Source organism: Erigeron canadensis, chromosome 5, assembly GCF_010389155.1.
Source record: "Erigeron canadensis isolate Cc75 chromosome 5, C_canadensis_v1, whole genome shotgun sequence".
NCBI lineage: Eukaryota > Viridiplantae > Streptophyta > Magnoliopsida > Asterales > Asteraceae > Erigeron > Erigeron canadensis.
This window is the reverse complement of record NC_057765.1, coordinates 35621156-35637141: the sequence shown is the minus strand read 5'-3', so window position 1 is coordinate 35637141 and position 15986 is coordinate 35621156. Positions and strand designations below refer to the sequence as shown.

The window sequence follows — 15986 nt, the reverse complement described above, 5'->3', positions numbered from 1 at the left end:
TTATTTACGATATCTTAGAAGATCAAACTAACAATCTATTAGGACTCCCAAATCGTATATCCTATGGCTTTATAAATATTTACATGTAAATAAATGTCATCTAGCGTAGGTTGTCTCGTCATTCTGAACATTATCTACTATTTTTACCAGTCCCTCAAGATTTTTCTTCCTCTCCTGGGATGCCGTATGCTCCAAATTCTTTTTTGGTCATCAAAGTTTCCAATAACAGCTGATTGTTTGTCGTTAGCAAGGCGATCTGCAAAAATTTTGTAATAAGATATGTGGTCAAACTTCACCAGTACTTTGAATGATTTCCTTTGTTCATTATCAATTATAATTTGTCCATCTTTAGATGCTAGTCCTGTTGCATGAATCTTGAGATGTTTGACTTGGTAGGCAGGATTTAAGGTTTGTTGATCATTCAAGATTACTGCTCCAAGGATCTCCCCCAAGAACATATCCTACATTTTTCAAAAAGGAGTGATGGAGCCACATAGGTATTTAAAAAAATGAGGTGGCAAAATGGGTGGGTTGTGTAACAGGACAAAACTAATTTTTTTGGTACATATCTGGTTGGAGGCTCATGGGTTGGGTTGACGCTCACCAGACCCGCTTTGTATCCACAAGTTATAGCTTTTTGATAAATAATCAGAGTGTCAGTGTGTCACATATGATTAACAAAGTATATATTATTTTTATCATGTTTCTAAAATAATTGATTTAGTAGGTTTATTGTAAAAAAAACATTTTGCTCAACTTTTGAACCGCTCAACCCATCCGACCCGTTTTCTGTCAAGTTTTTTATAAAAAATATGTTGCCTGTTTGACACGCTAGAAATAAAACAAATGTCAAATGACCCATTCTTAGGTAAACGGGTCAAAACTGCTCCATGTACATATAAGCATTAGGATTGAAGTTGTCAGAATGAAATACCATATGTCGATATCTATGGTTTCTTTGTTGCAGGTGATACAGAGTTGTGAGCAGACGCTGGCTGAAATGAGCTTCTGGTGTCTTGTTCTTCAGGTTCAACGCTTTTATAATCTGTGGAAATGAACTGACTTTTCGTTGTGTGGTAAGAGGAATGAGTGTGATATCAAGCATTGAATCAAATACCACTTTTGCTGCTAAAGGGTCTAGAAACATGTTTAGTTCAGCATATTTGTTTGAAGGAACATTGATGACATTTCCCTTGTCTTTGTTACCGCAGTCCACATGTCCTCCTAGAATAATTACCTCCTGCAATCAAGTTTATGATCTCAACTGGATCGTCTTAACGATACTAAAATGGTGAACTTTATTTAAATCCACTAACCTGGATGATTGAATTAGCAGTTGTGTCCTCAAGTACAATTTTTGCTAAAGTTGTCAATGGTCCGTTAGTCAGAATGGTAATCTTAGATTCAAGATCAGCAGATTTCACTACTAATTTCCAAACTTCTAGTGCTAGTGGTTGTCTAAGTTCAGAAAAATCAGTAGTCCGAGGTGCTCCAAACTCAACAGAATTTTCTGCAGTATACCTAGAAAAATAACATCATTTGTAGATCCATATAAGATGGCAACAGGCCAACAGCATAGGTAGAGGTGGTGAAATAGCAGGCCCAGGATGGGTGGATAATGGGTAAATTGGGTTTCGGTAAAAATAAGGATTTTTATAACACTTGTTAAACAGGGCCTTTTCGGGCTGGATTGACTCGACAACACACTCTGTCCAATTTCTTGGATTCTAATTACTATAAAATTAAAGATAAGCATTTGAATATACATTAAACGAATTTTGACCTGTTTTAACCTATCATGTCCATTTGACCCATTTCAATTGTAGATATTTATATTTTACCCGTTAGCAAATAGCTACAGCCCAAAGACTTCCATTTTCATATCAATGCCTTGAAACTACAACCTCCAAGGAAAGAGTTTGTTGAGCAAACCTGTTGATAAAAGCAAGCGTACCTTCTTGGGCTTCTTGGTAGATCACGAGCAAGTCCAAAGAGAGTGTCAGCGTCTAATAAGCCACCACTTCCATGGGGTATAACCTTTGAGTACTTGCAGTTGCCAACACTGGGGTCATTTGGGTAAGACTGGTTTAAACCAAATGAATCCCCTAAACCAACAGGGATATCATCACGACCCATCATATGTAGCAAATCGTATATGACATCTATTGTTGCTGCATTTGCCCAGCCTGTTGGAGTTACTAGTATTGCCTGGATAGAATGGGAAAAGATAAAAATGAAAGGAAGATGCTGCAGATATCGTTCCTGTCTTCATATACAAGCATTCATTAACTCACAGTAAAAACTGCATGGGATATTGGATACCATACATTGAAAAGGGCAATACCTTAAGATTCATTGTCTCGATGGGTACTTTCAGGAGATACAGGAGAGCCAAAAAATCACCAGCACTCATATCCATGTCAAACACGACAGTCTTTCCTAGTTTTTTCCCCTTAAAATCTGGTTTGTAGAGTACTTCTTTGTAATAAGGAAATTGAGATGTAAAGTTGAATCTGCCTTTATTTTGTTGTCGGTTTACTACCTGGTATATGCATATTGTTAAAACATAGTTGCATATGGTCATATTATGACAATTTACAGCAAAATGATGAGCTTCAAAGTGTGTTCAACAATTGGCCCTCAAATGTACTAATATAATAACAAAGGTGGCAAGCTGAAATGGCCGGGTAACGATTCAAACAGGTTAAGGTTGAAACATAAAGTCTTTAGTACGGGTAATGGGTCCCTGATTCCCTGATAGAATCTCCAATCCCTGACGGGGTATGAAACGAGATCCCTGTTAATCCCTGTCCCATTGCCATCTGACTTGTCCTTTCCATTTTTTATAATTAGTTAACATCCTAATTATAACACAATTTTCTCCAGCAATATTTCAATAATAACTTAAATCCTTAAAACATAAAACGATTTAGAAGGGGGTATGCATTATATATAGACTTCAAATGACTTTCAACCAGTGTGCTCCTTTGACCCGTTTCCTATTTGGCTAACTTGTTTTGTTAGACATGTTGGAGATGAAACTCAACTAAAATCAACCCATCACTTATAAAAGAGTCTATACTGCCAACTCTTGTACTTAAGCTAAAAGGAAGGGAACTGGACAACGTTCAGATAAAGGAAAATTGACTTACTTCCAGAAAACTGACAAAAAATTCTCTATCCAGAGAACTACTTTTGTCACGATTTGGCTTTGCCCTTGTAGCAACCAATGCACGCACTGAATCAGGTCCGTTGACTCTCTGTGTGTAACCATCCTGCTTTTATAGTTTCAGTATCTATGTAGTTGACGAAATAGTTGAGTTCTTGTTCAAGTTTATAAAAAATACTAGCATTTCACGTTATCTTGCTAAAGGAAAGAGTTACCTTACATCTTCCTGTCTTGTTGAGGCAAAATGAATCCCGAATGCCTGTTTGAACATGACCACTATGAACTCCATTTTTAGTTAAGTTGAATTTTGGAATATTACGACCATCAAAAAATTTGTTTGACCCGTCCGAGATTCCATAAGGTTCATTGGAAGTAACCACAGTAATATTCACATACTCCATATCAGCAAATTCGTTTTCTCCATGTTTTGTGTGCAAGTTATGCATAATTGAAGTGGCAACACCAGACATAAATGAGTCCCACAAAAAATAACTCTGCAATAAAAGAACTTCATATATGTCAAGACTAAACAAGTTAATTAATGGGTGTCTTAAAGGTGGATACCTCATAGAATTGATCGTCAAACCAAGTATCTCGGACCATCTTCAGTGACTTAAAAGCATACTGTGCCTCATATGTATGCTGATTCCGTTCAAATGCCTCAAAGAAGTTTCGAGTTATGGGAATCGTGTTTGTTGCATCCAGGGGAACAAGGGTAATCGGAATTCCAGAATGAATAACCTGCATACATGAGTATATGTATTCATAAGAAAATGTTGTCGCTCACATGTGCTGGCATGATATAAGTAACGCTTAAACAGTAATCATATTTTAGATGATCCAAGAAGGAGAAAGGAATATATTGTCGATGTACAAATCATACTAATAACCATTTAGTTACCTGGTATGCCGCAAAAGGGTCAGCAAAAAAGTTGAACTCTGCGTAAGGATTACTTTTGAAGCCTGTAAAAATATTACCACGATCACCACACTGTTGAGGTTTACAAGATGAGTCTGCATTTTTGTGACAGCAACCAGTTGGGTTCTTTGACCTCACACCGCCACCCATGATATAAATATGTTCAATATTTTTCTTCAAATCTGGATTACTCATAAGGAAAATAGCAAGATTTGTATGTGCTCCTATTACAAATAGACTAATGGGACCATCTGATATCTTTTCGATTAGTACTTGCTGAGCCGTAGGTTGTTCAAGAGGTGTGTATCTCCTGTTTCCCTAGTTCATAATCAAAATTTAGCAAATGGTTTAACTAGTCAAAACTATTAGAAATGGGCTAATTGCAACTTTTGCCTGGTTCTGTTTTAGGTAACTGATAGAAACAAAAGCAATTGAATACCTGAGGAAGAAAGCTTTTTCGATAGCCAAAGTTTGTATCTTTATATAATCTTCCTCCAGCTCCCACAGGAATAGCCTGTCTATATCTACAAGGTCCATCTGTACCACTCCCCTGATAGTAACTTACTTAACGTTAAACGACAGCAGTGTCTCATGCTTTTATGGGGCCTAAAATGAACTTATGACATAAGGCCTTTTTCCATCAACAAGACTTACATGCATTGGCGGATGCAGTGTTGTACTAGGGGGGTCACTTCCCCACCCTGAGATTTTGCTAAAATTTTTTTATTATATATCCCAATAACTCAAGAAACTCTTAATAGTCCTACTTATTTTACATTTTGACATAAACTCTCAATATAAAGCCCAAAGCTTTTTAATCAAGTGTATCTAAACAATTACTTGGCCCAACTTGAAAAAACATCATGTTCCAACTTCAAAGAAACATCATGTTTATTGGCGATGTTCTGTTTCACCCTTTGATTTGCTATACAATTCTTATGAGTGTAATTATTTGAGATTTCAATACAGTAATTATGTTGTTCGGTAATCTTTCTTTGTAGTTATACAAATTATCGTTTCATGAATATTCCGTCGCTATTATATATATATATATATATATATATATGTATAATATTATATATGTTACTGCTTCAATATTATTTGCGCATGTTGTGTTTCCTAACGTTAGGAAGTGCCTACAATGTTAATGTTGTTTAGTTAATTTTTTGCCCCCCGTAAACAAAATTCCTGGACCCGCCACTACTTACATGATACCAGTTTATTTACTTATCTCCAATTCAATGGTACTACAGTAACAAAATGTGGCCTAGCTTTAGCAGTTTTACAGTTGAGACACCCAATAACTTATCCCAACCGAATCTGATTGCATACCTGGTCAATTAAAGGAATATATCCGCCAACGTTTGGTTGTATAGTACCATCTTCGAGTATTCCACCTTCACCTCCTACACCAACAGCAATGTCGTCCCGCCCCATCATGTAAAGGATATCATATATCTGATTTACTGCATGTCCAGCGTCGGACCATGCATTCGTGTTGATAGTTATTGCCTGCAAAAGCATATATAGCAGTTAATAAGTATCCTCACTTCAAATGTAGCAGTTAATCTCAGCTCAACTTACTAATGAAAATCTTGATTATTGCCAACTATATATATAAATTAAACAAATATGTTTTCGTTCATATTAAAAAGCTAGCTAACCGTCTAAAATAACAACTTTCTTTTTTCATTTCTCTCTTATAATTAATTAAGCCATGGAACTTTTTATGGTTCCTTACTAGTCATTTCTACTTTTATTCTTTCTCTATATGTGTCAAATTGGTTGGTCTACTTACTTCTACTAATGACTTACAGTATTTAGGATGAGAAAAAGTTGGAAAACTTATAAATGATAAATGAAAAATTAGAGAAAGAAATCAAAGTTCTTCTAGTGGTTAATTTGGTTTACAAATTACCTGGTAGCAAATAAAAATGACTCCAAAAACTGATGGCTTGTAACGGATCGGTTATATATTTTTTCCATGGCTTATAACAGACGACTTAAAAAAGTAAGTTATTATTCTACACGTAACAGTTATAACTATTTATAACAAAAAAAAAAAAAAGAAGAAGAAAAAATAGATAAATTTGGTCTTGGCCTAATTAAACAAATTGGTCACGTTCCGCCAATGTATAATAGGTTGTGGAAAAGTATAGTACTCATATATTGTTATATACTTATACATATGCGCGCGTGCACAAATTATATTACATATAATGTAAAAATGAACCTGCAAGTCAAATTCAGATCTGTTAAGCTTCAAAAGATACAACATAGCAAAAAAATCATCTGTGTCAACATCTGTATCCAGCACAATTCGGTGAGGAAGCCGGACACCACCTTCAGTGAGTACTGAAATCGCAAGTGTCGCCATAATTATGACGAATAACGATCTCCGCCATGAGACCAACATCTTCAGCTTCATATATATGTTGTTTCAAATGATCAAATGGGCCAAGTTGATGAAATTATATGTAAATGATCGAGCATGCAGACAGAGGGAAAGAAAGTATAGTATACTGCCTTGAAGCAAGTGGACCATGAAACATATTATTCGAATAATAATGGGTCACGAGTGGACCAAAAATGTCAAAATAAGTTTCAAATGGATTCAATGTTGTAGCCCCTCAACTTATGGTATTTGGTCTAAATGAAACCATTCTAAAACTAGTTTGTATAGCATCACCCAAACTCACCATATTTACATGTAACTTCAAAATATATAAACATTACTTTTCAAAAAAAAAAATCAAAATATATAGCTAGTCCATATTTTTTACCCTGTATCGTTCCTAAGTTTTATTAGTTTGTAAATGGATGTTCTTTTAGGAAGAGTTTTTATTTATGACAAATAAACGTATTAGAAGTATCAATTATTTGAAATATTATGTATTTTTATGAATTGTGTGAAAAAATTCAGCTATTTCATTATTCTGGACTTATGCAACTATCATTGAGTCTGGACAAGAGTTAGATTTGTCTCTCCTTTACCTTTGTGATTATGATAATACTTTGAACTAAAAAGAATAATTGATATTCTAGTTTTGCCATGAAAGTAGTTTGTTTCTTTGATCATTTAGAAATAAATATCAAACTTGTAACCATAATGTCATAAACTCAACATGTCAATATGTTTAATATGATGATGGTTGAGCTGTAACTGACAACAACTATTATAACTTATTTAGGGACTACTTTGTAGAATAATTGAAAGATTAGGGGCTTAACTGTAACATTTCAAAGTTTAATGTTTGTTGCCCAAATTTTAAATACATTACCAGTTTTGTTAACTATAGTTTATAGGGTTATTGTTAAGCAACGTTTTCGGAATCGAACCAGAAGGCGAACCGGTCTCCAAACTGGTTATTGGTCGGATCGGTTGGACCGGATTAGAGAAACAGATAACATTATAAGTCTAATAAAGCTATACTACATATAAAAAATTTATAATATATAAATATAAATATATCACCCACAACGTGTTTCATCTCCGTCAAAGGTTACGAGTAACGTGGTGCAATTCCGTAGACATCACCGCAAGTTAGAATATATTTTTAGCCAAAGTCAACTAAAAGTCAACGACGGTTCGACTGGTTTTCTGGTTCGACTGCCGGTTCCCGGTTTGACCACTGGTTCGAGTGCAAGACCGTTTTTACATCATAACCGTCCGGTTATGCTTACCGGTTTCCGGCCTGTCCAGTCGTGAAAACATTGTTGTTAAGTCAGTAAAAGAAGTATTTTAAATAATTAGCGGTTGATATAAAAACATTTATTTTTAAGTGTAAAAATGGATTGCGACTTCAAAGTTATGAACAAGTTGGTATAATTTCGTTTAAAATTTGCCAAAAAAGAAAATCCTGAAGTTTTAAGTTTTGTATTGCCAAATCGATCTAGAAAGCTAAAAATCTGTTACAAAATCATTGGTGGTCACCACTTGAATTAACATATTCGGCCCTTACTTATTATTGCTTTTATTATCTTTGCCAAAATGATAACAAATACAAACTATAAATACTTAAATATTTGAAAAGTAGACTGGATAGTAAACAATGTATTTAATGGCAAGTTAGAAAAAAATCATACTATACTAATGTGATTTTGTTTTGCACATCATCATACAAAGTCGTCAATTCTTGATCATTTTCTGTCCCAAAATAGTTAAAAATGAAAGTCGGGGGTTCAAATTTCACCTTAATTATAATGTTATGTTATTTATCTTTATTCGTGATACGAGGCGAAAATGGGTGCACTTTTAGTTAAAGCAAGGTCAACATACAAAAAGCTAATTAACTAGATTAAATGACCAGAAAAGGATTTTATTATACTACTACTATAATGTTTTTGTGATATTTGGAGAAAAGTGAGCCATGGATAAAGGAGTGTTGCTTTTGGAAGATAAATTCATTGAAAATAACAATTATTGAGGCAAAGTGGAAAGAGCATCACAACCGCTAGCGAGCTAGTTATTGGGCATATCAAATCTTCCAATGATTTTGACTATACATTATATTATACTACGAGTATTTATTATACAGTAGTATGAAAATAAGTGAAAAGAAGAAGTATAGTGTTGCGTGGCATCGACTCACGTCATTACTATTGTTCGTGTGTATGCACGTCGGCATATACAAATTAAATACACCTGTATACATAATTACACATACATAAAAGTCTCAATGTCTCATGATTAAGATAGAAAAAGGTTAAATTATACATCTAAGAGGCTAAGACTGATAATTAAGGGAAGGTGAAATGACTGGGTAAAAAAATGGTAATAAGAAGATGGATGTAAAAAGATAGGTGAAATTAGACGACAAAAAGAAATGAAATAGAGATAGGTGAGACCATTCATTTAAAATAAAAAGTTACTCCTTATGTTCTATTTTAATTGTCTTATTTTGACTGGTCAAGTCTTTTTTTTATATTTTGACCGTAAATATCTTTGTTTGTGTTATATATTAGTTAATGAAAGTTATATCAATGAAAAGTACGTTTAAAACTCAATCAATTCATATATGTTATATCAAGTGTTATATAACACAAACAAAGATATTTATGATCAAAGTTGAAAGAAAAAATGTCAAAATAGGACACTTAAAATGGGACGGAGGAGTACAATGTAAGTCCATCTTCTTTCTTTTTTTTTTTCTTTACTATTTTGATTGGTGCATTGTGAAAATTTAAGGTATTGTAAAATGTGGAGTATGGAATGTGAAGGTCAAAGTTAAAGGGGAAAAGATTGATTGAATGGGATGAGAGAATGAAGGTGACATGAAAAAATATATATAGGTAAAAAAGAATTATAGGTAAAATTATAAGTAAATGGGTGATTGGTTAAGAATGCTCTATACATACTAAAAAACTGAAATTTTTATCAAAAGGTAGATCTACATTACTAACAACTAGCTTGAGTCCAAGTGTTTTTTTCTTTCAAACATAAATTAACATCCAACCTGTTTTACGAACCGATTAAACTCGACACCCACTTATTTGTTACATTATTAGAGTCTTGGACCAAAATAATTTCGGGCACTAGCAAAACAAGTCAAACTCAAGTCGATAGAGATATATATATATACACTGAGTTCCTAAAGAGGCAACTAAAGTTGACAACACACACATACATCATGATGCTATGCCATTAAAGAAAAAATGATTGAAAAAAAGGCCGCTTACTTAAACAGCCTAAAGTAGTCTAATCAACTAGATATTTGCCCCTCTCTTCCTAAAAGGGATAGTCAAGGGGTTTTCTTTGAATTTCCACCATGTGGAGGCGTAGGTTCGAGTGTTGAGGGGCTCAACCTTGGTAAATTTGCCTAGCACTTGGCTGCAATTAGTTTTTTTTTTTTTTTTTTTTTTTTTTTTTTTTGAATAGCAAGGCTGCAATTATAGTTGAGTTGGGTTATTTGGAGGGTCTCGGATTTGCCATTAAAAATAAAATTAAGTATTTGACAAATGTATTATACATTAATTTTCGTCATATTCCTTTATATTGTTAGTTGTTATCATCAAATTATTAAGTTGGGCTTATAAATTAGACATATATATGACTACTAGATAGGTTGTGACGGTACCTGTAAAAAAGTTGTGGTTAAATTGCAAATTTGTACCAAACTCTAACGATATAACAAGTAATCAATATAAGACTCATCATAAGCAATTTACTATTTACTAGAAAACAATAAACTAATCCATCCATCCAGTCTAATTCAGCCTCTTGCATATAATCAGCTAACCTCCACATTGATAATATGCACCTCTACACAAAAACACATTGACACATGTTGAGTTGACCATCTCCAACTTTGTCTACCATAATACAGTCTGCATTGGATTAAAATTTATAATTAAACTTTGCAAACATATACACAGTTTAGAATTACTTAAAACCAAAAATTCCTTTGTGCTAATACAAAAAGCTATAAGTATTGCATTTATTCTATTTGTAGATCAACCAGAAAGCAAAACTTTGTCCAAGAACTTCCCAAAACGACTATATCACGACCATTTTACTGCAAACAACAACCACAATGAAGTTGCATAGAGCAATTGTTCATCCAAAGCGTTAGAGGTTAAGTTATAAAGATATGTCAAACAAACTATAACATGTTACAGCCTTAGTGCATTATCCAACAAGCCGACCCATCACCCATCCATTTTTGATATATCTAAAATTGACAGTGGCTTTCGTATGCAAATAAGCTATAAGCTTGTTATCAACACAAAAGATTAAGCTCTACCAATATAAGTTGTAACCTAAACGGAATGAGCAGGAATCATTAGATGGACCAGGTGCAAAAGCGGGCTTAAAACTAAGCGACCTGAACAAAATGAAAATAAAAACATATATTTCTATTGATCATAAAGTATGTGATACCCTTTTCAACCCATACTACATGGCTTTTAAAAGCTATTAGCTACAAAACATAACCTAAAACCCGACCCAAGCCAATGCATAAAACCGACCCGTATATATCATTTTACGTTATAACATCTTTATTTTTAATGTGTATTAAAAAGTATGAAATTTTAATTGGGTTCACCCGTTAGAAACTACATAAATACTTATTATAGTGAGTGAACAGTTAAAAAGAGAAAACGAATCCCTAATTACTCCATAAAAAAACCGTTGCCTGAAAGTTAGTAAGTAGAAAGGGATACATTCGGTCTAAGTTTGGGGTGGTGAAATTTTTTAATCAAATCTATGTGTGAAATCACTTAAACGTGACCCACATATGACGTGTTCATCTGGACTTTAAACTCTAGTTACCAATACAATCATCAACTTAACATAAAAGATGTCAAAATTGAACCTGAGGATCAATTTGAGCGGTAAAATTGTTTTTTACATGCATTTTTAGTAGTAAATTTGACCTTTTAAAAAAATAAATGGCAATATGTTTTTTACATAAATTTTGAGTGGTAAATTTGTCCAATTAACCCGGGAAAAAAAAATAAAAATCTTTGACTTAACAAAATATAAGTACACATTGTGTGAAATTAAACGAGTAATTAATTCAATTTATTTATTTTTTTACTATAATGAGTAATAATAATACTCGTAATACAGTAGGTGTAATTAGATGATCCGCAATTAACGTTAACGTGAGGTTCGTGAGAGGAAAATGAAAAATTAAATTGAGTCAAACATAGAGATAGTTTGTAAAATAATACGAGTACTTCAATAACAGATCTGATCGAGCTGCTGCTGCCAATCTTCTTCTGCTTCCTCTAAGTAAGTAAGATTCGTATTTAATTTGCAGTAGTTTACCGGATCTTATTACTATACTCATCATCGGAGTTGTTAAGTTAAGTTGTAATTATATTAAACACAAGAAGAAGAAGAAGAAGATGTCGTTTATGGAAGAGATTGAACGTATCCGAATTCCATTTGAAGATATAAAATCGGCCACCAACAACTTCAGCGAAATCAACTGTATCGGGCAAGGTTCGTTTGGGAAGGTTTATAAGGGACATCTTTCCCTAATTAATAATATTTCCCAAGGGAAGAGGCTCAACAATAGCATGGTTGCTGTAAAGCGGTTATATCGTGCTCTTGGGCAAGGAGACAGAGAGTTCTTGAAAGAGTTTCTGTTATTTTCGCTTGACAAACATGAGAATTTGGTCTCTTTACTAGGCTTTTGTGACGAGGATGGTGAGGCAATCCTTGTATACGAATATATGTCCAATAAAAGTCTGGATTTGTATCTAAGTAGCACCCGTCTCTCATGGATTCAACGCCTTGGTATATGCATCGGGGCTGCCCGCGGAATCAATTACCTTCATGGCCCTTCTGGTGATGGCCAACGGCGGGTCTTACACCGCGACATCAAGAGTTCCAATATATTGTTGGACCAAGCTTGGAATGCTAAAATTGCAGATTTTGGCCTTTCAAAGCTTGGCCCTGCTAAACAGCAATACACATTTCTTGTATCTCAATCTGTAGGCACCCTCGGTTATGTTGATCCAATTTATGTGGAGACCGGGATATTGACAAGACAATCCGACGTCTATTCTTTCGGTGTGGTCTTATTTGAAGTTCTTTGTGGAAGACTTTCGGTTCAAAATACCCAAGAAATGAGTGACTTCCTTCCCAAATTGGTAAGAAAGCAGTATAAAGAAAATAGGCTAGATACTATAATAAAAACTGGTATGAAGGAACAAATCTCGCCAAAGTGTTTAGAATCATTCTCAAGAATCGCATATCGATGTTTGGGGCGGGTGAGAGAAGATCGCCCAACAATGAGTGAAATTGTGAAAGAGCTTGAAATTGCACTACAATATCAAGTAAGTTTCATCATTTTTCAAATGGTTTGACGTTATTTTTCAAGACTAGAAGAGAAATTTTCTCACAACGTACAATGATGCCTTTGTTTAGTACTATATATATATATTAGGTTCCATACTTAAAGCTTACGTATGGGACAACCTTATATTTACTTTAATTACATATATTTGTTGGATAGGAGGAATATGAGAAGGAAGAATCTGACTCGGATGATGAGGGCGATTTTTGGGAGACAAAGCTACCCCAAGACTGGAAATCGATGATCACCAAGTTCAATATTCCACGTGCCATTTATACGATCAAAAGGGATCTCTTCTGGCTTCTTCACAAGGGAATTCTTTTTGATGAAGGCAACAAGGTTTATTCCCTTCCCTTTTAAGATTTACATTTCATGCTACTAATAACATTTGCCACATCTATTTAAAGAGCATAAATATATATGTTAATTTGGTTTCTAATTCTTCATTGATGTTCAAGTTTTTTAACATCTATAAAACTTCTTCATCTTTTGGTATGTTATGCTTCTATTTGTACAAATTAATATCACCTTTAACAGTTTTATATACGTCATGACATGCTTTTTTTTTTACATTATTGAATATATTGTTTGTGTGAAATATGTATATGGCTTTGTGTGTTACCTTTTTTGGGCAGTTTTTATGGATAAACAATGATGGAACGAAATGCGTACTTATATCAGCAAAAAGATTTATAGAACTCAATGAGGGAAATGATCATCGTTGGGTGTTCCAACATGGTTATTCGATGCATCTTCTTTCTAGGTTTCCAGTTGTGGCAGAATATCTCTATGGAAAGTGGCATGAGATTAGATGTCAAATAAAAACTAGCATTTTATCACGTGGTGCCATGTATGCAGCTAACTTGGTGTTCAAATTCTCAAAAAAACCCATCGAGGATCTCAAACATCTAAGGTTGATGACGATTAGGTGGAAGGTTGAAGAATCAAGTGTATATTCTACGCATTATGCAGAAATGACACACGACAACTGGTATAAGATTAGAATGTGGAATTTCATGAATCAAGGGCCGAATGCTGATTTTAACATAAATATAGAGGAGCTTTCATATTATGACAATCCTGTAGAATCTGGTCTCTTGATACAAGGAATAGAATTTCAGCCTATAGAGATGGCAAGTTTTATCTTTCTGAAAATTAAAATTTACTTTATTTGGTCTATTTGCAAATAATAATCACACTTTGCATTTTAATCTAAAGATGCAGCATAAGGAGATCAAAAAATCAGAAAGCCTCTTGATATCAGATGAAAATGATAAAGATGACGATTTATACTGGGAGAAAAAGTTGCCAAACAACTATAGCCAATATATTGAGATATCAAACAAAGATTTGCATTACACCAGCAAAAAGGAGCTTTATCTCCTCCTTTGCAAGGGTTTCCTTGCTTATGGTGGCAAATTGGTATATCAGACATTGTTTCCTTTCTTTATTGGGGCAAAAAACATAGTATAGTGAAGTACTTGTTGTATCTTCTATAATCTAATATTTTGAATATATTTGGTTCTTAGTGGCTTTTACTATGCAAATCAACTGGTGGGATATGTTCGATATTGCCAGCAACACATATTTTATGCAATGACACAAGCTATGAAAGTCTAGAAACTCTGTCTCTATCCAAATCAAGGTTCTCACTCCCTAAACTGCATATTCTATATATATATGAAGCTTTAATTTATATGGTACTATATATAGTTTCTGTTGTAATTAATCTTTGTTATGATGAACAAAAATCACAGGTAATATATGAAATTATGAATATGCTTTCTATCTTATTGACACTAGCAATATTTGTTCATAGGAATTTACAGACGCTTGACTTCTATTTACAGTTTTCTAGCCGGTGCCTTGAAGCGATTCAACGTTTCTGAAACTATACCTCTGTTCTTTTAACCCTAAATGTAGTTAATAGGTTTACAAAGATACAAGTGACATACGTGCTATCTTTGGTTTAACTTTACAGTAATACGCACTATCCTTGGTTTAACTTTCAATGGTTTCTATCTTAGTTTCAAGAATTTCATCTAATTGGAACTTACACCGCATCAGGTTCGGAAAGGTGAAAGAACTCAGAAGTGATGATTGGTATCTTTTCGCATGTAGACTTCGGCCATTCATGTTCTCACGCAACTATATCTATGCATGTTATCTAGTGTTCAAATTTGGAGACTACCATGTTCTATCAAATAATGGTCAATTCTTTAAGGTAGAATACAAGTTGGGTGACATAATCCACGGTACTATTTCTGCTCATATGAATTCGACTCCACTGGTTAATATACCAACAATCATGCCTAGGAATGATGATGGATCACATGACTCATCAAATGTACCAAGTATTGATGGATCTGGGTCAAAAGGTCACACGGATCTTCAAAATAGTTGGATGGAGGAAAGAAATGATGGTTGGTTGGAGGTCAGATTGAGCAAATCGCTACATCAGTTAGAGAATCATGTGTCATTGGAGGTAAAATTATGGAAACCCGAGGGTGGGAGTTTTGAAGGAATTATTGTGGAAGGCATCGAGATTAGGCCGATGCAGGATATATCTGGTACTTGAAAGATCAATTCATTAATGGTCGCTATACCAATTAGTCTGAAATCTGCAATACATTCAGTAATTGATCATGCTCAATGAATATCGTGTTATAGGATCCTACTTCTATTATTAGTAATTTGTTGAATTCCATAATCTGTGAATAATGTTATAAATGCAGAATATTAACTCCTTGAGCTTTTTGTGGCATAGGAATAAAAGGAAAAGGAACTCGATTACATGGAACAATTGATGTATTTTTGATTTGTTGTAAGTATATTCTTGTGTATATTCACTATATTGCCACCCCTAGTTTGTGGGGAGATGGGGTTGGTTTGGTCATTGGTGTGAATAAAAATGATCTTTAAAAAAAGCTAGATCCTACCAGCATGATATACAGTAGTAAGTGATTTGTAAAAGTTCTAAATTTATACTTAAGTTTAAATCAAACTTTCAGTAAAAAAAAAAAACAGAAGTGTGCTCGCGTAATATGGCGGCAGTGGTTAGTGATGGCGGTGGTGACGATGGGTGACG

The 15986-nt window shown here is 34.0% G+C and overlaps 2 protein-coding genes across 6 annotated transcripts; one reads left to right on the top strand and one right to left on the bottom strand.

The window, feature by feature from the left end:
• Positions 1-17: 17 nt before the first annotated feature.
• On the bottom strand, positions 18-6512 carry LOC122600405. Of its 4 annotated transcripts, none has more exons than XM_043773116.1 (12): positions 6322-6512; positions 5421-5600; positions 4528-4638; positions 4071-4406; positions 3734-3910; positions 3385-3663; positions 3153-3275; positions 2345-2542; positions 1955-2208; positions 1317-1521; positions 935-1240; positions 18-256 (listed from the first exon to the last, which is right to left on the bottom strand). In XM_043773116.1, the coding sequence occupies exons 1-12, from the start codon at positions 6502-6504 to the stop codon at positions 155-157; spliced, it is 2454 nt and encodes an 817-aa protein (XP_043629051.1). In that variant the 5' UTR covers positions 6505-6512; the 3' UTR covers positions 18-154. The 4 variants fall into 4 exon arrangements, with proteins under 4 accessions (XP_043629051.1, XP_043629050.1, XP_043629052.1 ...); XM_043773115.1 differs by having other exon boundaries at positions 18-461; positions 6322-6510; XM_043773117.1 differs by lacking the exons at positions 18-256; positions 935-1240 and having other exon boundaries at positions 1397-1521; positions 1933-2208.
• A 5299-nt stretch (positions 6513-11811) lies between these two features.
• On the top strand, positions 11812-15741 carry LOC122600506. 2 transcript variants are annotated; one of them, XM_043773232.1, is made up of 6 exons: positions 11812-12878; positions 13058-13237; positions 13534-14031; positions 14123-14320; positions 14428-14543; positions 14966-15741. In XM_043773232.1, the coding sequence occupies exons 1-6, from the start codon at positions 11943-11945 to the stop codon at positions 15474-15476; spliced, it is 2439 nt and encodes an 812-aa protein (XP_043629167.1). In that variant the 5' UTR covers positions 11812-11942; the 3' UTR covers positions 15477-15741. The 2 variants fall into 2 exon arrangements, with proteins under 2 accessions (XP_043629167.1, XP_043629166.1); XM_043773231.1 differs by having other exon boundaries at positions 14117-14320.
• The last annotated feature ends 245 nt before the right edge of the window (positions 15742-15986 follow it).